The sequence below is a fragment of the Myotis yumanensis genome, unplaced genomic scaffold (genome assembly GCF_028538775.1).
Source record: "Myotis yumanensis isolate MYYU_CA2020_CCGP unplaced genomic scaffold, mMyoYum1.0.hap1 SCAF_4, whole genome shotgun sequence".
In the NCBI taxonomy this organism is placed as follows: domain Eukaryota; kingdom Metazoa; phylum Chordata; class Mammalia; order Chiroptera; family Vespertilionidae; genus Myotis; species Myotis yumanensis.
In genome coordinates, this window is record NW_027223755.1 from 1,983,683 (window position 1) to 2,006,917 (window position 23,235).

The 23,235-nt window shown below is 54.1% G+C and overlaps 2 protein-coding genes across 2 annotated transcripts in view; one reads left to right on the forward strand and one right to left on the reverse strand.

The window, feature by feature from the left end:
* Nucleotides 1-6,426: 6,426 nt before the first annotated feature.
* Nucleotides 6,427-14,408, forward strand: MOCS2 (molybdenum cofactor synthesis 2). Its single transcript, XM_070411756.1, has 6 exons — nt 6,427-6,531; nt 7,865-8,018; nt 10,336-10,463; nt 11,258-11,408; nt 12,101-12,224; nt 13,983-14,408. The coding sequence occupies exons 2-6, from the start codon at nt 7,912-7,914 to the stop codon at nt 14,049-14,051; spliced, it is 579 nt and encodes a 192-aa protein (XP_070267857.1). The 5' UTR covers nt 6,427-6,531; nt 7,865-7,911; the 3' UTR covers nt 14,052-14,408.
* Nucleotides 14,409-17,785: 3,377 nt separating this feature from the next.
* Nucleotides 17,786-23,235, reverse strand: part of ITGA2 (integrin subunit alpha 2) — a 67,288-nt gene continuing 61,838 nt past the window's right edge. The window contains exons 29-30 of the mRNA XM_070411757.1: nt 22,180-22,296; nt 17,786-21,767 (exon numbers count right to left, since the gene is read on the reverse strand). Of these exons, the coding sequence (XP_070267858.1) occupies nt 21,687-21,767; nt 22,180-22,296 (198 nt within the window). The 3' untranslated portion in view covers nt 17,786-21,686. The remainder of the gene's footprint in view (nt 21,768-22,179; nt 22,297-23,235) is intronic.

A 23,235-nucleotide genomic window follows, 5' to 3' on the forward strand; every position in this document is an offset into this window, starting at 1 on the left:
TTAGGCTCAGTTCTTCCCCTCAGCCTTTTGTAGACATTGGTCCATACCTTCCAATGCTAAATAATACTCTGGAGAAATAAAAGGCTAGCTCAGTTTTTAAGTCACGCCTTTTTCTTCCCGGATACCTGATGAAATGTTATCCTTGGAACTCAGTCGTGATCAGGAAATATTTACTGCCCATTATGATGTTCCCGGGTTTTATTGGAAGACACTGTGCCCTTGGCCTCCATGTGTAAACTGTATTTGGGACAATTACCTTCTATGGTGATTTAACAGTCGTGTCCTGGCCACTTGTTTAGATTTCTCTCTCAGGAACACGGAGTCTCTTTGTGCTCCGTGGTCTTTACGCCTGTTCGCTGTTGACTGTGTAATTGCTTAACCTCTTCGCTGTTCCTCTGTGGTGCTGTAACTGTCCCCCGAGTTACCTCTAGACCCACAGTTCAATAAATAGCTACTAGCAATGAGGCTATTTCAGTCTCAGTTAATTCAAAAAAAGTTAACGTTCCATTCAGTTCCCTGATCGCCTGAACCACAGGTAAGGTGTCCCCCAGGCAGCGAGGCTGCTCCACGCGGCTCCGTCAGAGCGGCCACCACTGCAGCCCTGACCGCCCTGCAGCACTCTTCGCTGGCAATTCCCGCTTCTGGCCGTCTTTTCCTTCCTTACATTTCTGTTGCTTTGCTCTGTTCATATGTTAGTCCTCGGTATTTCCGTCCAAACACCATTTCCATTTTATAGTTTTTTAAATATATTTTTATTGATCTCAGAGAGAAAGGGAGAGGGAGGAGAGAAATAGAAACATCAATGAAGAGAGAGAATCATGGACCGGCTGCCTCCTGCACGCCCCACATTGGGGATCGAGCCTGCAACCCGGGACTGTGCCCTGACCGGGAATCGAACCATGACCTCCTGGTTCCTAGGTCGACGCTCAACCACTGAGCTGCGCCAGCGGGCCCATTGTGTGGGCTTATGGGGCACTGAAGTCCGACCCAGTGTGTGTCCTGACCGATCGCCTCCCGGGGAGGCTCTGGGCGTTCCCCTTGGCGAGGGGGTTGGCGATCTACAATCACATGTTTTCCTCTGGCATTCCATACCACGTTTTTTTCATATTATTTAATTTTTGCTGGAATAGGTTTTCCGTTTGTTCTCCTTTTACTGCTAGTTAACGAGGAAAGGTTTCCCCAGACCTCTTCACGGCTGGTTAGAATGTGGCTGCGCTCTTCTCTGAGAAATCCCCACCTCTTTCCCTGCCTTATGGACAGCACTGCCAGGGCCAGCGCTCATCTGGTCAGTAATTGTGCCGATGGGGCCACACACTCACTCAGGTGCTGGCACGGCCGCCGCCACGGCGCGGGGGGAGCTGAGTGGCTGGGATGAGACTGAAGGCCAGTGTCTGAAGAACTGGCCTTTTCCAGAACAGTCTGCCCACCCCCGAGGTACAGAGGAGGAGGGATGACCTGTGGCCTGAGGGCCCGGGTGGGTGGGAACAGAGCAGAGAGATGCTTCTCAGCAGGTTGGTCTGCGTTCTCCTCCTCCTCCTCCTCCTCCTCCTCCTCCTCCTCCTCCTCCTCGGGCCACACGAGGCTGCTCTCTCTCCCTCCCTGTGTCCAAGGTCTCAGCCTTGGTGCCTCCTGAAGCCCAGCCACCTCTCCGTGTTCTGGTGACCTAGGGTGACCTCGGGTGGCCTTGGCCCTCACAGCGTCCTCAACATCTATGCAGGTTGGGGCGTAGGAACTTTTGTGGTTTTAAGGAGCTGCAGCCGCTGTGGTCCTGCCTGCGAGCAGGATCAGTCATTCCACTCCCAGCTCCCCGCCAGGTGGGGAGGGGGGGCTGCGCCTCAGAGACCAGGAGGACTTTCCTGGGAGACCAGCCCCCGACCCCGCAACCTGCACCTGCCTCAGGCCAGCTGTTGGTCTGGGGCTGGGCTCCTGCTTCTATAGACGTGGGCTTCCGGGTGCCCTTGGGTGAGGTTTGAGGGTTTTGTTCTCCGCAGCCTCTCTCTGCAGGAGCATCAGGCCGTCGGGTGTCCGGGCAGGGAATGGAGCCCACACCAGGCTCCTGAAAAGAGCTTCGTTGTTCACGGGGTACCGACCCTGGGGGTGTATTTCTCTCTCTTTTGTAACCTGCTTGCTACGCCTCTTAGATTTTTGCAGAAATAAAATCTGGGCGTCCCGCTCTCCTCTGCCATCTGGCGGGCCAGCGTGTTGGTTTCAGGATATGATCAGGGAACAGCCTATTTGCTGAAGCTCCTGATTTCTCTCCTGGTGACTGAAGGGGTTGCAATTGGAATATCGAGCCACCAGGGGGAGGACTTCTTCTGACTTTCTTTGCATAAAGTAACAAAGTATATGTAGTTATGCGGGTTTGTTTTAATTGGAGATGACCAATGAATAGAGTTACACAAGAAGAACACGATGTTTTGTAATTTTATTTGATCATAAAACCGAATCAACAAACCCTGAGCTAAATGTCTTTACATAGCTCACTTGCATAGCAAAATGCTTAAATTCTAGGTGAGCTCTTAAAATGAGTCATTCCAGATGGGTTCAGGATCCTGAAAATGGCTCCGAGCAGACGCAGAATCACATTTTTGAAAGGTGCCTGTGTGTGTGTGTGTGTGTGTGGCTTCCCAATGAAATAGACAAGAAATCCAAGCTGGCTTTCAGGGCCGCCCGGGATCTGTACGCTCAGTTCCCTTCGATCTCTAATCCAGTGGCTCTCAACCTTGTCTGCACATTAGAATCACCTGGGAACTTTTAAAAATCCTGATGTCTGGGCCTCGTGAGTTTACAAAAATGGGGCCCAGACATCAGGATTTTAAAAAGATTCCCAGGTGATTCTAATGTGCAGCCAAGGCTGCGAATCACTGGGCTAATCTCTTCCTTCTTCTTAATCTCAGCCACACCGGCCTCTCTCCTCTTCTCTTCTCCGAACACACAGGGTCCCGTCCAGCCCACAGCCAGGCGGTGGTGTCCAGAACGCCTCGCCCCGCCCGTGGCCACCTCTCACCCCCCAGGTCTCACCTCAGCCCGGCCAGGTCCTTCCCCTGTCCCTGCGAACGGCACCTGCCCCTCCCCGACTCCTGGCCTCCGGAGCACCATCCCTATTCCTCTTCTTACAGCAGGTGCGGGCCTACCTGTCTTCCTAACCCAGCGGTTCTCAACCTGTGGGTCGCGACCCCTTTGGGGGTCGATCGATCCTTTCACAGGGGTCGCCTAAGACCATCAGAAAACACATATATAATTGCATATTGTTTTTGTGATTAATCACTATGCTTTAATGATGTTCAATTTGTAACAATGAAAATACATCCTGCATATCAGATATTTACATGACGATTCATCACAGTAGCAAAATTACAGTTAGGAAGTAGCAACGAAAATAATTTTATGGTTGGGGGTCACCACAACATGAGGAGCTGTATTAAAGGGTCGCGGCATTAGGAAGGTTGAGAACCACTGCCCTAACCAGAAAATGAGCAACTCGGGGCGAGGGCCTTATCTGTCTGGCTCACCGTGTATCCCCAGTGCTCCCCGAGCAACAATCACCCAAAGGTGTTTCTAGATCAATTACTTTTAAAAATCCAGCAGCACAGAAATCGACTAAGAGGAAAGCAAAAGTCATTTTTCAATCATCGGCAATTCCACTCCCCACACACAGTGCCCACTGCCACGCGATGAGGGCTGTTCCCCTTTCCTCTGGGCATTCAAGCTGCACTGATGTCATTTTCACAAAGTGCAACGAAACTACACATTATCTACTATTTTTAGTTTTTAACGAACTTTATTGAATTTAACAGCAAAGTAACTGAAATGAAACGGAAGGAATTAGAAATCACCACATTTTTATTAAGGCATCATTTCTAGTGGCTCCTGGTAAACAGACCCTTCTCAAGTGAAGAAGCGAGGTTATGAAAAATACTGAGGCTTGAATCGATGTTTTGTAAATACATGTCCCAATTTGGGGCCGTTTCTATTATGTTTTTAAAGTAATCTGATATCAATTATATTTTATCCCATAACCATAACCCCACAATTGATGCTTTTGTTTTATATGTAAGTGGGTTAAAATCTCACTTCCTGTGTTTATTTGCTGCCATTGGCTTCTTCTTGCTGAGTTCTCATTTGCTTCCTCTCTGGATTGGCTGTATTCCTGCCCAGGGAAGTTTCTGGGAGGGGCCCTCGGCTGCTGCGCATGTTGCTGCTGTCTGCAGGCTGAGGCTGTGAGGCCTGGCCGTCACCTCTGGCTCATGCTTTTGTTCTCAGCCGTGTTTTAGACGTTGCTCACGCCATGGGCCGGCCTTGGACGTCACCGACAGGTCTAAGGTCACTGTCATCATCCCGTGGTTCTGTCTGAATGTGATCATGATTCTTTATCCTTGGTGCTCACCACCTTCCCAGCACAGATGCTGGTGTTTGTCGGTCCTTGTCCATTTCTCTTGCCCTGGGTCCCTTCCTGGTCCCTTCAGCCTCACCTCCACTCCCCCTTGCTGGGGGCACCGCTTGGCCCACCACCTTCCCCCGTGGCCTCCCCCTGGCTGGGCGGGGCCAGTGAAATGCCCTCCCCTCCCCACTGCTCCAGCCCCGCCTCCGGGTGAGTGAGCTCTTCCTGCGCCTGCCCCCAGCTGAGCGGCCCCCCGCCACGCCCCATGGGTGTGACCCGGGTCACCTGGTACCCGAGTTACGCGGACGCTGTCTGACACCCCGGCTATGAGCTCCAAGGGGACGGACGCCCCCTTGCTATCCACACAGCCAACCAGCACGGGGCGCGCAGTCCTGGTTGGCACCGGGCGCGACGGTTGGATGGACCCCGGCGGCCAAGAGCAGGGAAAGTGCCGCTTTGACCCGCGGAGGCTCCAGCCTTTAGGGGCAGCAACCATGCGCCCTCGGCGCAGAGAGAGGTCATGAGGGAGCAGCCTGCGCGCCCGCTGCCGAGGGGGCTCCGCGCTGGGCCTCCACCTGCGCACCAGGAGGTCAGGGTTCGATGCCCGCTCAGGGCACCTGCCCCCGGGTTGCGGGCTCATCCCCAGTGGGGGGCTCGCAGGAGGCAGCCGGTCCCTGACTCTCTCATCATGGATGCTTCTCCCCCTCCCTCCCTCCCCCTTCCTCTTTGACATCAGTAAAAACTTATTTAAAAGAAAGAAAGAAAGAGAGGCTGCAGGTGAGCGGTGGGAAGCCCAGTCCCGGGAGCGGGTCAGCCGAACCCCTCGCCTCTTGCGCAGGCGCGTGCCGGCCGGCCCCGCGCCCACCGGCGACCCCTCAGCTCCCGGCACCGCACCCGCCGCGGGAACTGGGCTCCCGGCGCCCCGCCGGCACCGGGGAAGGGGAGGGAGAGGAGGGGGGAAGGGGAAGGGGGCGGAGCGAGCGGGGCTGGAGGGGCGGGGCTGAGTGGGAGTGGGCGGGGCGAGCGGGGCTGGAGGGGCGGGGCGGGGCGAGCGGGCGCGTGCGCCGTGCGCCGGCCGGGCTGTCGGTGCGCCTGCGCCGTCCGTGCACCGCGTCTCCGCCTCCGCGACCGGCCTCGCGCACCCGCTCGGGCGGGATGGTGCCGCGCTGCCAGGTAAGGTGGGCACCTCCCGGGCGCGCGCCCCGCTCCGCCTCCCCAGCCCCAGCCCGTCCCTGCGGGCCCTGCGCCCCGCGCCCTCCCGGCCTCGAAGGCTGTGCCCAGCCCAGGGCCCCTGCCCGCCCGGCTCCCGCGCCCTCCCTCCCCCGGGGCGCCCTGACCTTCGCCCCGCCTGCGTTATTCCTCCTCTGGGAGACAGGTTTCCAAAAGATCCACCTCCACCTCCTCTCCTGCCCGGAGCACCCCTCCCCGCGCGCATTGGAGCCTCAATCGCAGTTCCCGGCGGCGCTCGCATCGGTGTCGGGTGCACCGGGTGCTGCTGGCGGCCGCCCCCGGGCCAGCATTTTAGGGTCCTCGCAACACGCGTCCCCCGCGCTTGGGTCACCGCGGGTGGGTGGGGAGGGGCCCCGGCAGGTGGGCCGGTCCCGGCGGCTCCCTGGACCCGGGCTGGCGGAGCAGGTGCAGGTGCTGGAACCGGAACCCGCTCAGCCTGCCCGGCAGGCGGCGGTTGCATAACCCGCCCCGGGCTCCGCGGGGCCCAGGTCAGTGGCCTGGCTTCTCGGCCATTCACTCTGTGTCTCTGCTCGGCACTCAGACACGCGGCCACTGTGTGCGTGTCTCCCACGTGCCACCTGGTCACCGCGTGGGGCGTTGGCGGCGGCACCGGCAGGTGTGGAGCTCAAGGCACCCGGACTTGGTGCGGACTGTTCCAAAGGTGGCCTTGCAGACACGCTGACATTTCTATGGGCGATTTGATTTTCTCTAACTCATCCAATTTGTCTTTGATAAAAAGTAACTCATTTGTCAGAAGAGGACCACGAATGCTTATTAGAGCATTTTCTCTCCTTTCAGGTCGAAGTGCTGTATTTTGCAAAAAGTGCTGAGATCACAGGAATTCGCTCGGAGACCATTTCTGTGCCCCAAGAAATAAAAGCCTCGCAGCTGTGGAATGAGATAGAAACGCGGCATCCGGGGTAGGTAGACATTGTGGAACGCGCAGGACGAACACTTTTTAGCATTCTAAAAAATGTGTAAATGGGTAAATGGTCAAAGTGAAAAAAATTAATTTTGTTTTCCCTAATGTCAGAAAGGGTCATTAGTTCTGTTTATCTGGAACCAGAAATGTAAATCCTAGTTTAAAACGCACAGTTCCTTAAGGCGGGTTAGAGACAGTTACCGAGCACCCAGCTCAGGGTGCTCTTAAACGGACATGCTCATATTTGCTTTTGTCATTTCAAAATATCGAACATGTAGATTCTGCATTTTCAGAGCAGTAAGTGAAATTGTTACAAATTCTGTTAAAATGTGTGCTTGAAACTTTTATGTCCTGCCACGTCTTCAGAGAAGTCAAAATAGAAATTTCTAAGATTAAGAGAAAAAGGAGAGACCAAACCCCAGGGTTTTGGATTTGCGTTTGGATTTGCTGAATTTGCGTTTTGTAATAGCCGATTTAATGTTCCTGCCTCAAGTTCTTTTGGGGACAGATTGTGGAAGTGGCTTCTTAGAAGGTGTTCAGGAATATTAACGATGTCATTTAGTCCATATAGATGTCCAACGTGTAAGAGAAACTCCACAATGCGTGTTCAAAAAAACTACTCATTTTTTATTTTATATCTTTTAAATTGCTCTTAAAGTGCCCTGATAATCCACCTCACCTTTAACCTTCCCCCTGCCGGGAGGCCCCTGTCTTGGGGGGACTTCTGAGGTACACTCAGTAGACTGTACACTTAGGAGGCTCCTGGAATTAGGGCATTTTCCTTTTTCCTTTCTTTTCTTTGACCTGGTCTGAATGTTAGCTTCAGTCTAGTATTTAATTCTCCAAGACACACAGCAGCCAGTACGCGTTGTTGGCAGTTTCCTGTGTTCTTGGTGGTGAATGAGTATATTTATTCTCCAATGGATGCGTCCTTTCTCTCAGAATATAAGTTACTTTAGTTAGTAACTGCAGGCGATGCTACAAAGTAATATTTATGTCATATTTTTTTTTGTTTCCTTAATCCTCACCTGGGGGTATTTTCCTGTTGATTTTTAGAGAGTGGAAGGGAAGGGGAGAGACAGAGAGAAACATTGATGTGAGAGGGACACATCGACTGGTTGTCTCCCACACGGGCCCCACCCAGGGTCAGGGATCCAGCCTGCAACTGAGGTACGTGCCCTCGACGGGAATCGAACCTGTGACCCTTCAGTCTGATGGCTGACGCTCTGTCCACTGAGCCACACTGGCCAGGGCTTCTGTCACCTTTTCCACTGGAGACCTTGGAGGCCTCGCACAGCACTGACGCTTCTCACTCTACTTGCTTCCCTCAGGTTGGCTGATGTCAGGAACCAGGTGATACTGGCTGTGCGTCAGGAATATGTCGAGCTTGGAGATCAGCTCCTTCTGCTTCGATCAGGAGACGAAGTCGCCATCATCCCCCCCATCAGTGGAGGGTAGTGCTGGGGGGCCCCTGGAGCATGTGAGGTAAGTGCTCCTGTCCCTGGAGAAGAGTCACACAGGGGTAACCTGCGTGCAGATCGCTTTGCCTGTGCTCTTTGTCAGTCTGTCTGCGTGCGCTCTCTGTCACACCTGTGTCGGTGCAGACAGACTTGTGACACCTCCCTGCCGTCTCTGCTTCAGTTCTGCTGTCAGCAGCCTCACTTCATGTCCCTCGGATGTGTTCATCCTCTTCACGTAACACGGTTTATTGAGACTTTCTCGTGTGTCAGGCACAGTGTCGGACACTGTTTTGCAGGAGGGAGAACTGGTGTTCAGAGAAGGTACAAAGCTGGTCTGTGATCACGTAGCTAGTAAGTGGCAGAGCCCAGACCCGAGGTCAGATGGTTGGACTCTGTGCCTTCTCGCTAATGCGCTTACTGGTGCTGGGTAGCAGCTCCCCTGGCACTGAGGGTGCCGAAATGTTACATGCCCGGCAGGGAGAGATCGCTGTGCCTAGAAAGGACGCCTGCCAGTCCCCAGGGATGTGAAAACGCAGCTTTATTATTTAACTGTTGCAGGTGGGCCTAGGACCCAGGCCATCGCTCCGTCTGGCCAAACAACACAGCGTCCCTGAGGGGAGGGCGTATAAGAACGATTCTCTGTGTGGTCTGGACGCACAGACAGAATGGGGCTTAATTTATTGTCAGCTGAAGAGTAAATGACGGAGAGACGAACAATCATGCCACTAAGACACTTTGGTAGTTAGGAATGAAGGAGAACGTCTCAACTTGCTGGGGTTTCCCTCCAGAATCAGTGACTGTCACGCTCAGCGGTAAATCCTTGGTTTCATCACAGAAAGGAACAAGCCGCGGATGCCTGGTCACGTGTTCACCCACTTTTCCCCACGCTCTTCCGGAGGCCAGTGCCCCCAAAGGGAAGGATAAATATTGCAAAGCAGATTGCCCACCGTGGCTGTAAAGATGGGCGCTCTCTTCGCCCTACTGTGTAGGAATAATAGAAGGCTTCCGTTAGACATGTATCTCCGTTTTATTTGGAAGCTGTGGTCACCTTATCACCTCCATGATTTTAGAAAAGTGCTATTTTTTGGAGTTTGGAATTTATTCAGAAATAATGGGCTGCCATTGAAGTTAGGGGTGTGTGTGTGTGCGCGCATGTGTGCGTGCATATGTGTGTGCACATATGTCGTGTGTGCGTGTATGTGAGCATGTGTGTGTGCGCATGCATGTGTCTGAGCGTGTGTATGCACGTGCGTGTGTGTGTGCATGCGTGTGCATGTGTGTGTGATGATTAGAGCTGCTCCTTGGAAAGATGCGGAAGTTCACTCAACAGCTTGGTGGGTGATTAGTGTGTTTGACAGGTTTGAAGCACATGGTTTTAGGTCCTCACAGAACCAGTGTGGGAAGCTGGCATGGTTTGAAGTTCAGAGACTGTTCAGCTTGCCTGGATCTTCTTGCAAGAAAAGGGGGTGGAGGAGGCTCGGGGCGTGTGTGGGAGGCTGAACGTCCTGGATCAGTGTCTAGGATGGCTGCTCATTTCTCTTCAGGGGCGGAGGGGACGGGGTGAGAACACTGGCTTAGGAAGGCTCCTTGGTTGGAATCACCTTGAGCGACTCCCTCACTCCTCCGGGTCTTCTTCCTCTCCTCTTCCATGCGGGTGAACCCCCCAGGATGTAGGATTTTATCCACACTCCTCGCGGCCTGCAAGGTTCCACCTGCCTGGCCCGCCCCAGCCCCTGCTCCCTGGCCCGTGTCTAGTGTGTGGGTGAGCCCCCGCGCAGGAAGCGGGCCCCAAATGCTGCTGGATGGCTGGGCAGTGCACGGCGAGGACTCCAGCGCTGTGCATAGGCGGGCACTTCCCCCTTTTATTTCCTCGGCGCCTTTGCGGGTTGTGCCTGCGGTGAAATGAACCCATCCCTGTGCGTCACCATTTCTCTCCCCTGGAGCCTTTGTGGCTAAAGGAAAGGGCGGTTCCGGGCCTGGTTTGGTGAAGCGGGGAGAGTGATGTGTGTGAGGCTGACCTGTCGAGATCTGGACCGTCCCGGGACGGAGAGCCCTCGGAGGAGCAATTCCAGAAGGGGCGAAGTGGGTGTCAGGGATAGTTTATGTTTAAGTGATCTTGTTCCTGGTAAACTCCTTTTTATATCATCTTGACTCATTCGGGATATTTATAAGAACACTGTGGGTGTGTTTGTTTTTTTTAATTTCACACTTATTTGTATCATTCAGATCAGATCATGCCTCCTAGCACCTCTGGTGTAGGAAAGCATGACTGGACATGCAGCCTGTAGCTGGGTGATTGCCTCTGGCACCACCGTTAAGGTCTGTTAATACCTCGTTTCTAGGGAAGATGTGGGTGAAAATGAAGAGAAACCTAAAGATATCATCAGGTTCACCGCCGAGAAGCTGTCCGTGGAGGAAGTCTCGCAGCTGGTGACGTCCCCGCTCTGCGGTGCAGTGTCCCTGTTTGTGGGTGAGTGTGTGTCCCCAGCTCCCTTGCCGGCACGAGGCCGTAAAGGCACGGGTGTCCCGTGTCCAGTGTTGGGGCGGGATGTTAAGACACTGAGCCACGGTGACCGGGTGGGGGTCGAAGTTTCCAGCTTTGCGTTGTGTGAGTAATCTTCAAACGAACATGTTAAAGGCCTACTGAGAGCAGGACAGACGTCCTTAGCAGAGAGAATTCTGTGTTTTCCAAACATCCAGGGGAAATGGTGGCGGTGGTACCTTCATGATAACCCGGAACGTGATGCGTTCCTCTAAGTGGCAAATGCCGCCGGAAAGGAACTCTGCTGCTTTGTCATGCGAGAGTCCTCGTCTGCCTGCCCAGTCAGCGCGTCTTATCTTCTTACCTTTGCGACGGTTATCTTTTGTTTTTCTCGTGATGTTCATTTTTAGAATATTGCAACGTAATCTTCAGACAGATCTGTGTGCTACTTGTCTATTCCAAAATAACCCTGTCCTTGCCCTGGCCGGTGTGGCTCGGCTGGTTGGATGTCATCTGTGCACCAAAGGGTCGCCAGTTCAGTTCAGTTCAGATCAAGGCACACACCCGGGTTGCCGGCTCGATCCCCAGTAGGGGGCGTGCAGGAGGCAGCCAAGCGATGTTTTGCTCTCACATCGATTTTTCTCTTTCCTCTCCCTTCATCTCTAAAAAAAAAAAAAAAAAAAATCAATCAAAATATATTTAAAAATTAGAACCTTTTTTACTGTGCCATTTCTACTATAAGGAGAAACCTTATTCCAATCGCCTTTTTTTCTTCTTCTTAGGGACCACAAGGAATCACTTTGAAGGGAAAAAAGTCATTAGCTTAGAGTACGAAGCATACATACCGATGGCGGAAAACGAAGTCCGGAGGATCTGTGGCGACGTGAGGCGGAAGTGGCCGGTCAGGCACATCGCGGTGTTCCACAGACTCGGGTACGACGCCCTCATGCCCTGCCAGCTCCCCTCCGTGCGGGCGCGGGCCCTGCGGTGTCAGGTCCTGGCTCCGGGGAGAGGAGTTAGCGTGTTTCCTGGAAGACGGCGGAGGTTAAGGCTGCTTGTTCCGTTGGAACGTTTGCAGTGCCAGCTGCTGTGCCAGGGCCCAGGTGGGCAAGACCCTCGAGCCCAGGCCGCAGGGCTTGTGCCGATCGGGGGGAAGTCCCAGAGGCCGTCAGGGAATTGTCTTCTAGCCTGGACTCTGTTTATATGAAGAAAAGACACTTTAAAGTACATGCCCTGGGAGGACATTAGTTTCGTTTGCCTTTTGTGTCCCTAAGAAGAGTGGGTTCCAGGCTTTGCAAAGCGCCCAGCAGTGGAGACTGGATCGCCAGGCGCAGCGAGGTGCTACTTTACGGTGGCCGTCCTGTGGTTACAGCGCCGGTGGTCCTGTCCGCTGTGTGTGCTGTCGGATAGTTAAGTTCTCCGCTGCTTCGCCAGCTGGTGACGTTTCTCCGGTGCCGCCGGGCACTGTGCCTGTTCGTTTGGCTCAGGCGTTGGTTGACCTGGAGGCCACGTAGGAGGAAGGGGGTGTTAGTTCTGGGAGCTCCTCTGGGATTTCTCTTCAGGGGCCGTGAGCCCTTGAGCAGTAGGTTCAGAGAAGGCGTAACGTGCCCTCCGTTCCGTTGCAGCCTGGTCCCCGTGTCCGAAGCGAGCGTTGTCATCGCCGTGTCCTCGGCCCACAGGGCTGCGTCCCTCGGAGCCGTGAGCTACGCCATCGACGCTCTGAAGGCCAAGGTGCCCGTGTGGAAGAAGGTACCTGGAGGAAGCTCCCACCTCTGCCTTGGCCGGGGTTTTCTCGGGGATTTTGAGCACGAGAGCACATGCAGAGTTTGTGCGCATGCGTCTCCCCCGACTTGCTGACTCCTGTTTTCTTAACCTGAGAAGCAGGGTGTTTATGTAAAACTAGAGGCCCGATGCACGAAATTCCTGCAAGGGGCTCGACCCCCGCCCGCCACAGCGGCCGCCTCTGCCTCAGCCCTTGCAGCCCCGGCTTCGTCCGGAAGGTCGTCCGGAAAGACGCCCGGTCTAATTAGCATATTATGCTTTTATTATCTAGGATCTTTTTTCCAAGGTTTGTTAACCATGAAAAATATACGCCCCAGAATGCACGGCACGGAGCCGGCCTCCGCAGTGTAGGAGTTGGGATTCCCAGGCTGCCGGAGCCCTCAGGTTAGGGTTCCCTGAACAAGGCGGGTCTCCTGACCAGAGCGGGAATGGTGTGCGGCTACTCGGGCAGTTGCCAGCACAGAAATTCTTCAAGGCACTAGACCTCCCAGGGCTCCATCCTTTTAGAAAAAGAAAAGGCTGGAGAAAATGCCCGGTGAGTGGATGAAACCATGTCAGTGCGAGACGTACGGGCTTTCTGTGTCCAGCCCCGCAGTGAGGGCAAACGGGTCTCTGGTCATAGAGCCTCTCCCCCCATCAGCGGCAGCAGCGGCGGCAGTCTGTGCTCTCGGCGGCCAGCACCCAGGTGGGGCTGTAGCAGAGTGCGAGCCGCTGGGGGCCGGGGGGACAGCAGCCAGGGGACCAGGGCGGGGGCCCCTCAGTGTCCATGACGGCTGGACCTGACCCGCCTGTGGGATGGAGCCACCAGGCTTTCCGAATGGAAACCGAAGCCCCTTGTTAAAGGGGAAACTGGGGTGAGAGGCGTGAGTTTGGAGGGACCCTGGCTTAGTGCAGCTCAGATGTCTGGGTGTTTGCTCTGAACCAGGCCACAGTGTCCATAGAGCGGGGGAGGCGGCTGAGAAGGGAGTGGAGGGCACCCCACAGTGAGGGCACCCCACGTGAGTCATGAGCCTGGGGCAGGGGGAGGGGACAGCCCCCCGACTGCAGGTGAGAGGGTGGCCTCCAAAGAAGGCCGTGGGCGGTGGGGGAGGGTCCAGGTGTCCAGAGGACAAGTGAGTGTGGGTTTCTGTTCTGATGGCAGAAGAGCTGGCTCGAGAGTGAGAAGGGAAGGTGGCCTGTCCTTCCAGAACATGTGGAAACGCTAGTCTGGTCCTAGTCTCGGCCTGTGTTTCGAGGTCGTCTGTGGCGCAGGCACAGGTGGGCAGGCAGGCGCCACCTGCGTCCAGAGCAGCTGTCACCTGTGCAGAGCTTCTGCAGGTGTGACCACGTCACGGGCTGAGCCCCACTGCCTGGGGACCAGCGCAGTTAGAGCTGTGGGAGCAGCAGGTGTGTTTGGAAAGGAAAATGCTTAGAACTGAAGACCCGCCCTCTTCTGCCTGCCCAGCTGTCCCTGTGCTGGGCCCCAGGGAGTTTGTCCCTCATTCTGCCCCGTCGTCCCCCCCCCCACCGGTAAGGCTCTGTCCGCTGCTCCCCTCTGGGTTGGCGTCCTTATGTGGAGTGGATGTGTTCGTTCCTTTCTCTGCTCCCCGTGCCGATATAAATGTCCCGGGATGTGGAGACAGGAGCAGGTTTCAGTAGGTGTGATGTCCACCTCCCTCGCTGCTCAGATCTGTCCGTGTATTCAGATGCTTCGTGTTGAATGCCTGTCATGCTTCTGTCTTTTAGGAAATATACGAAGAATCGTCATCATCTTGGAAGAGAAACAAAGAATGCTTTTGGGCAGCCAGCGACTAAATCACTCACGTTGGTGAAGTGGCCGCCTGACCTTGGGCCACAATCTGATTTTCCTTCTCCAGAACTCAGGAGAGTTTAGGGTGAGGTCTTCCACTGGAGCTAGAGAGAGGGCCGCCTCTAGGGGGAAACGGAAGAACAATTTAAACGCGAGGAAAGGTGTCAGCGATAGACAAATGAACTCATGATGAATGATTGTAACTGGACTCAGAGTCTGTCTCAGAACACCCCCCCCCCCCCCCACAGCCGGGGTGCCATGATGGTGCTGGCTGGAGGGCGCACAAAGGCACTACTGGACAGTCATATTTTAAGAATTTATATATTTAAAAAGTAAACCAAATAAACATGATTAAAAACGTTTATGAGCAGCATTTTTCTGTGTTTTAAAAACCAGTACTAAGACATAAAACATGTATTTCATACTATGGCAATGTCTAGGATTTCAGAATCTGTCATCTTACCATTACTTACTAGATTTTGTAAGTTCTTAGTGTTGTATCCGTGTACAAATCAGCATGAAGCCGCTGTAAAACCAGGCTAATTGACTAGCAGCAAGGTTCCTTTGGGTTGTGCTGTTAGTTGATATTTAAAATTTGACCCTCAGCCGGCCAGTCAGGGCACATGCCTGGGTTTTCGGCTCAATCCCCAGTAGGGGGCATGCAGGAGGCAGCCCGTCAATGATTCTCTCTCGTCGTTGCTGTTTCTCTCCCTCTCCCTTCCTCTCTGACATCAATAAAATAAAAATAAAATTTGATCCACAGCCACTGAAAAAGGAGAAGGATGTGGGTGTTTATTAACGCACTTTCAGATCGTATCCCTTTTAGCTGCTTAGGCAGCATCGCCATTGGTGAGGTCCTTAATGAGCAACTTCTCTGCGAGGTCTTTGTCCTAAACAAAGGCCCAGCCTCCTCATGGTCACCTGCATACTATCTTCATGGACAGGAGTGTATGGCCTCCTTATCGGCCTTAAAGCAATAAAACATGGACATAATTTCAGGCGATGGACACCACAGAATTTGCATTATGCATGTTGGGAACGAAGACTAGATTTGCAGACACAGATTGACTGCATTTGGGGTGATATTGTTACATCTAGTGAGACATTGTTAATGTAAGGAATTCACTTTTCCAACCATCCTTGCCTGCCTGCTTGGTGCCAGACACCCTGCCCCTGACCCTCACATCCAAGGGGAAGGGTCTGCATGCTGTCCCTTGCTGGGCTGCAGGAGCCACGCTGGCACCAGGAATCCCCGGTAAGCCAGGCTTTTCCCTACTGTCGATCCAGAGAAACTGGGCTGACGGACCCAGAAGACAGACACACCCTCCCCTACTCTCCCTGATCACCTGGCCTCGGCCTGGCCCTCTCTGGATTCATGCTTCCTTCTTCCGTCCACTACACTTTAGCCCCTTAGGAGAACAAGACAGTGTCATTCATTCTGAAAGCACATTAGTGTGGAGGTATAGGCCCCTGTAGATATTCCTTGGGCTTCGTACCCCGATTGTTAGTAGGTTTATGCACTAAAGCCCCGATGCACAAAATTTGTGCAAGAGTAGGCCTTCCTTCCCCCGCTGCCGGCACCGGCTTCCCTCTGAACGCCAGCAGGACAGGCACAGAGGCCAGCCCCGACTTCATCCGGAAGGATGTCCGGTCTAATTAGCATATTACACTTTTATTATTACAGGTGATTTCACTTACATGTGGAATCTAAAATACAGACTCGTAGATACAGAAAACAAACCAGTGTTTACCAGCGGGGAGAGGGGATCGGGGGTGGATGAAATAAGTGAAGGGATTGAGATGTGCAGATTTCCAGTTGTAAACGTTATGGGGATGTAAAGTACCACAGAGGGAATGTAGTCGATACTGTAACGCCTGTGTATGGCTACGGCCACAGAAGGTGCAGGGATTTGGGCAGGATTGGTTTGTGTGCTGTCGTTAGGTCTTCCAGCAGGGGGCAGTAGATCCTGGGCTACAGGCAAAGCAACTTGTGTGAGATTTTATTTGATTACTTTTATTTTGCACAGAACCCAAAAGTGCAATTTGGTTAGTAGCCTTTTTCTTTTTTTAAAGTAAGTTAGGTTGGAGTGGGCCTTCGATGAAAATTAGTCCCTGGTTTTGAATTAGTTGAATTTCAATCTTTAATTGGAATCTTAGTTTAGAACAGCCGTGGGCAAACTACGGCCCGGGGGCTGGATCCGGCCCGTTTGAAATGAATAAAACTAAAAAAAAAAAAAAAGACCGTACCCTTTTATGTAATGATGTTTACTTTGAATTTATATTAGTTCACACAAACACTCCATCCATGCTTTTGTTCGGCCCTCCGGTCCAGTTTAAGAACCCATTGTGGCCCTCGAGTCAAAAAGTTTGCCCACCCCTGGTTGAGAATATTAAAGGGTTATGGTAGAATGAGGGGGTCTTTAAAAATGCTGTTTGTAGTAACATCCTCAGGTGAGGATTAACTAACAATACATTTTAAAAATTGAATAAAAACATATCCTCAGGAGAGGGTCAGAAATAATAAAAACAAACAAAACCCATAGAGCCTGAATGGCCAGTGAACATCTGAAAAAAATGCTCAATCCCACCAGGAACCAGGGACCAGGGAGACATCAGTTAAAACACAAGGTGTCATCACACACCCACCAGATGGGCAGAAATAACGAACCTGACATCACCAAGTGCAGAGGCAGTCAGGCGACCCGCACACTGTGGGTGGGATGGAAACCGGTGCAGCAGCTTTGAAAAGAAGAAAAAGAAACAAATGTTCTCTCCCTGGAGTCGTGTTAATGCCCCGAGCTCACCAGACACACGTGTGTATGTGTGTGTATGTGTGTGTGTGTGTGTGTGAGAGAGAGAGAGTGAGAGAGAGAGAGAAAGAGAGAGAGGGAGAAAGCAGGAAGCTGCCCCCTGACTCGGTTTCCCAGAACCGGTGGGGACGGGCAGGCGTGAGACACCTGACTCGGAGCACGGGCGTCGCTGTGAATGGCAGCACCCGGGAGTGAACGTGCCGTCCGTCTGTCCGACGGGCCCGTCTGTGAGCCTGAGGCGCATCTTGGCTTATGATTTCAGCACATTCATGTCAGCTTGTTTAATCCTTAAAAATGAAAATACTCAGCCCTCCTGCTCGCTCCCGGGATTAGAAAACAGCCACACAGACGTGCAGGTGCAGCAGCTGCTGGCTCTCCTGCTTCACTCCGGGCACAGGCTCGGCTTCAGCTCAGCCGTGCGGCCAGAGTGCGCGGACCCCGCTAAGCTGCCGCCCTGGGCCCAACAGCTCGGGTGGCGCCTGAGCTCTGACCGTGGAGCAGGCGCAGGGCCTGTGGCCTGAGGAGCGGAGCGGCCAGTCCCTGCTGGGCAGGATTTTAAGGTCCCGGACGCTGCTCACAGCCAGTGGCGGGAGAGGGGGGACAGCCCTCCTGCCGAGTCGGGAGTGAGTGGGAAGACAGTGAAACACCAGAGCGTGAAACCCAGAATCCCCGGAGAGAGCACTGTTTTCTAAGGGACGTCCGTTTATTCGGTCACGCGGTGTGGACAGAGGGGTTACAGTCACAGGACACTCGCTGCTTCGCACACTTTCACAGGAGACGGCCCCGAGTCCATACTGCGGATCACTCGCTCCTCCAGTGGATGTTTCTCGAAACCAGGTGAACTCTACAGCTTTATGTACCCACACACACACACACACACACGTACATGCGTTTTCATAGTTTTGGTCGAGAGGAAAGACAAAAACTAGTTAATCAAAACCAATAACCATGTTACATCTTAGTATAGATTTATACATTAATATATGAAAGTATCCAAGACAATTTGCCTTTAAAAAATATACAATTCTCATATAATTGTGCAACATATACATTTATATTTTGAGTTTATCTGCCAAAATACATCTGGTACAGATGAAACCATCTCTTTATATTTACACAATGGCTACCTTTTTGTTCTCGAAGGTTCAAAGTAGTTACATTTTTATTTCAAAATTTACCCCGTGTTTATGACCTTGGCCTCTAGGGGTCCGTCTGGCGTTGATACAAATGGGCGTTTCTCTACAGGAGGGCGTGCCCTACCCCTGTGCACGGCGGTTACTCCCCTGTGCAAACTGGAATGCGAGAGACGGAGGGGAGTTCAGTCTGAGGAGTTTGCTTTCTGTGGGATGATGTCTTATGAGAGTTTCCTACAGGAGGTAAAGCTGTATGTTAGGACAATTACACTATGAAGAACTTCTGTGGTAACTTTTAGTACAATCACCTGTGTGATACGTTACGTTGGTTCACCTTTTCTTTGCTCTTCCCGCTAAGGGAGACGGTTGCTGTTTTATGAAAAGACTCCGCCAGCGAGAGACCCTCTCTGCAGCTCCACGTCCTCGCTTTGCTGCTAACAGCTCAAGGCCCAAGTTCGAGTCTGCAGTTTCCTCACAAACTGTTCCACTGTGTTCCTATTTGCAGGCTGTGCAGCCCTGCCTACGGGGGCCCTGCCTACAGCACCGTGTCTCGGTCGCACTCGGCGGCCTTGTCTGGGCACCGTTTATGAAATGGACACTCTAACGTGGCATCTTCTTTTAAAAAAAAAATATTTTATTGATTTTTTACAGAGAGGAAGGGAGAGGGATAGAGAGTTAGAAACATCCACGAGAGAGAAACATGGATCAGCTGCCTCCTGCACACCTCCTACTGTAGGTGTTGCCCACACCAATGTACATGCCCTTGACCGGAATTGAACCTGGGACCTTTCAGTCTGCAGGCCGACGCCCTACCCACTGAGCCAAACCGGTCAGGGCATGTGGCATCTTCTAAGCCCTACACCATATTTCATCTCCAAACAAAAGTGTGGCTGAATAGGAATACAAAACTTCTTCTTAAACAAAGTTTTTTTTTCCTTTTATAAAAAATATGTTTTATTGATTTCAGAGAGGAAGGAGAGGGAGAGAGAGATGGAAACATCAATGATGAGAGAGGATCATGGATCAGCTGCCTCCTGCACGCCCCACACTGGGGATCCAGCCCACAACCCGGCCTTGTGCCCTGACCAGGAATGGAACCAGGACCTCCTGGTTCATAGGCCGACGCTCACACCGGCCGGTTCTTTTCATTTCTTTGATGAATATTCACCTTTGCTTCAAAGTGCTGGAGAAGTGCTCGTCTATCGGTAAATGCAGCCTCTGCCTCCGACCATGGATCTGATTGTGGAAGCTGTGCTCAGGCAGGTGTGGTTAGCACAGCGGTTCCCAATCAGGGTGCCTTGGTCCCCCGAGGCCCCATGAGGGCTGGAGACAGTCTGGTATCACCACTAGGGGCAGCCTGCTCCCAGCCTGGGCAGCGAGAGGCCCCGGAAGCTGCGGACCGTCCCACAGGGCACAGGACACCCCGAGATCACGTGGCCCCAGGCATCAGCAGCGCCCAGGCCACACCTGACTGCTACACGGTGCGGAGCCAGGCGGTACGTTGGTCAGTCTCTGGGAGCCCAGCCCCTTCGAGGGAAGGCCTTTCCCTGGTCTTGCCCAAGCTCCCGCCCTGCGTGCGTGACGGCAGCTGAGTGCCCGGTTAAGGAGGCGGTGAGGCCTAGGAAACATCCTTACACAGCACCTCGAGGAACTAGTGCGTCTGTACAGAGTCACGTGGTCCATCAAAATCTCTGTCACCTCGTGGCCCGTCTCCTCCACGCTGTTTCTCAATAAAACTTTATTGGGATGAAACAGGTTTCGTCCAAACGGCTGTCCCAGGAATGGGGCTCCAGCACGTCTCACTGGAGAACACCAGCCATTTTTGCTGTAAACCCAACACTTTATGGTTGTTTTTTCTTCTTCGTTTGGTCAAATACAAAGTAAACCACTGACCTGAGTGCCCGGGCCTGGCTGCCACGGCCGGGGCCAGGCCAGACTCACATGGACAAATCTCTGTCCTCCCTGACTTCTTCTCAAAGTCAGAGCCTTGAAGGACTATTTGTGTTATAAAAACCCAGGCCCCAGACTTTTATTTTATATATACATATATATATATATATACATATATATACACACACACACACATATATATATATATATGTATATGTAATATTGATTTCAGAGAGGAAGGGAGAGGAAGAGAGAGAACCATCAATGATGAGAGAGAATCATTGATTGGCTTCCTCCTGCATGCTCCCCTACAGGGGATCGAGCCTGCAACCCGGGCCTGCGTCCTGACCGGGTATCGAACAGTGACCTCCTGGTTCACAGGTCACTGCTCACCCACTGAGCCATCAGCTGAGCCAAGAGCATCGCTGCTGAGCTCCGCCCCTGCCGTCGCCGGGCCGAGTGGCTGATTGGCAGCTCCAGGCTGCAGCTCCACAAGGCATCGCCCACGCTGCGCTGCGCCTGGCCCTTGCCTTTTGCCCAGCCCCACCCTTCGAGGTCCTGTGGGCTCAGAGAGCAGAGGGTGCAGAAGAAAAAGGGGGGCCGTCTGTTCCAGCACAGCGACCGGGCACTCGTGAAAACAGGGGTTCGGGGCCTCAGCCCACCGACCAGGTGGCGGTCTCGGGAGCTGGGACCGGGGACTCCAGCTGGGAGGCAACCTCCAGGAGAGAGTCATTCGGGGGTCAGTCCGCGAGACGAGATGGACCAGCCCGGAGGACGTCTGCTACTGGTGACGCCCAGTACCCCGTACCCGCTCCCAGGTTCCTGAGACGATGGCCTGCTTTGCCTTCCACACGCCCTGGAGCTCCAAGGATTAGAAATCCACTCGGTGCGGGGTTCCTGCCTCCTCCCCGTGGGGAGCAGGGGCTGGGGGAGACGGTGTGTGCACACGGGGGTGACCGCACCCACGCGGGGACGAGGCTCCGGGGCCCCAGAGCAGGGCTCCCAGGGCGGGACAGGGCTCCGTGTGGAGGCGGGAAGGTGCCCAGGATGTGGCTCATCTTTAAAAAGTCACCAGGTCCCTGCCGGCAGCCAGGGGGCCAGCTGTGGCCCTCAGGGAGGGGGAACGCCCCTGTCCCCCCGATGCGGCGGCCCCGGCAGGCGGGTCGTACCAGCAGCGCGGCCGCGGTCTTGTGCTTCGGCCTCTAACCTCCCTCACCCCCGGGATGGAGACCTGCGGGCAGGAGGTGCCCCAGCCACTCGGCGGGTCTCCATCAGTTCATCGCAGGAGAGGGCGGGGGGCCACCGGGCCAGCAGCCGGGGCCCTCGCTGTAAACTCCGAGTTTACAGAAAACTGGCAACTTCTGCCGGGAGGGGACGACCCGCTGTCCTTCCCCAGCGTCAACATCCACGCTCGTCCTATGTCTTCACCAAACGCGTCTCTTCTTTTAAAAACCATCGTTTCACACAACCGGATCCCCCTCCAATAAAACACCGAAGAAAGGTGTGTTCTGTTGAAGACGCGCCGTGTCTGCAAGCACGTCCCCTTCCGACAGGGCACCGCCACCGTGTGTGCCGGGGACCAGCCGGCGTAGACACTGTCCATAGCAAATAAGTCTTTTCCATAAACCTCTAAGTTCCCACCCCTCCCATCCCCAGTTCTTTTTTCCAAACTGACCTGCAGTTTTCTTGAAATAAAATATGAGACTAGTGCCCCTGAGACATTGCTAAACCCTGGGTTTAAAAACAAAGCCGCGCCTGCAGCAGGCGCTGGCGGGAGGCGGCCTGTCCCGCGGGGCCCGGCTGGCGCTCAGCTGTTGAGTTCCACGGTCTCATCAGCCTCGTCTGGATTCTTCATCATTTTCTCGTATTTCCTCTTGAAGAAGCCGAGCTGGGGGGGGACGGTGTGAAACGTTACGTCGATGGCTTATAGCGTGGGGCCTTGGACCCCCCCGGCTGCCACGGGGAACCACCTCTGGAGCCATGGGCGCGGGGAGGGGGGCGTGGACCGGGACTGACTGGGTATCGGCCGTCAGGAGGACGTTGGGGCCCAGGGAGCTGGGCTCTGTTTATTTGCGGTTGGACAGAACACGCAGGGTCGGCCGAGGGGAGGGTGGGGAAGGGCAGGCCAGGGACAAGGCAGAGGAGGTAAAATCCCTCGGTGGTTTTCCGGGACCTGACCTTGCACTGCCCTTTCTCTTGTGATGGAGGAGGGGCCGAAGGGACGGAAGGCTGCTGTCTGACGAGGACATTCACGACAGAGGCCCCGGGAGCCTCGATGCTGAATGAGACCCGTGTCTTACCTTCCACAGAACGGCCACCAGCGCCAAGAGCAGGAGGATCCCGGCGACAACGCTCCCCACGATCACTCCGGTGGGGACTTCGGCCTTCTCGTGGGGCTTCGTGATCGTGACGGGAATCTGCCAACGGGAACACACGACAAGGGAGTGACCCAACCAGAGCAGCGACAAGAGGACGGTCTGGCCAGCCACGCTCTCTAACCCCAGGCATGGCGTCCAGGGAGGGGCCGGCTGGCTCAGGGCCACGTCCCCGATCACACGCCGGGCAGTACCATCTCCAGAGGAAACACTCCCGCCACGTCCAGCAAGGGACCCGGAGCCAGTTCCCTCCCCCCAACCGCGTCAGCGCCTCGCGATGTCACCACTGGCGACCCCAGCCGCCTGCGTCACCCAGGACATGGCCTGTCGGTGAGCTGCACTGTCTCCTCGCCCGGCGGCAGCGTTCAGAGCTGCTTGGGGAGGGGAGTCCAAGGCCAGGTCAGCACCCCAACCCCTCGCGATTAAGCAGCAGAGACAGGACTGGGAAGCGGGCTCCTGAGCTGCTGACCCCACGGCGCTCCCGCCAGGTCACCTGATCGGTTTGCTAAAACGTAGACCGCTATCTCGGGCTCCGGTCGTCCCTTTCAGCAATAAAATTGTCCTTGAGGCTGACAATGATTCTTTTCTTTTTTTAATTGATTTTTTTTTGAGAGAGAGAAACATCTATCGGTTGCCTTCTATACGTGCCCCAACCTGGGATTGAACCCGCAGCCAAAATATGTGCCCTGACTGGGAATCGAACCCGCAACCTTTAGGTATATGGGACGATGCTTCAGGCGACAGAGCCACCCGGCCAGGGCTGCCTATGACTCAGTACGTCCACTTCCTTTGGAGCCTCTGCGTGTAAGACTGTGGTCACGACCATTCCCGCCACAAGCACATTCTCCAAGAGCCGAGGGGACGAGGCCCAATTTAGCTCCTCGACTGAGCGGTGAGCCTCAGGGCACAGCGCTGTGTTCAGCCGGAACTCGGGTCTGCCCTCTGGGTGACCATTTCTTTCCATGTGCATCTTCAAGCGCT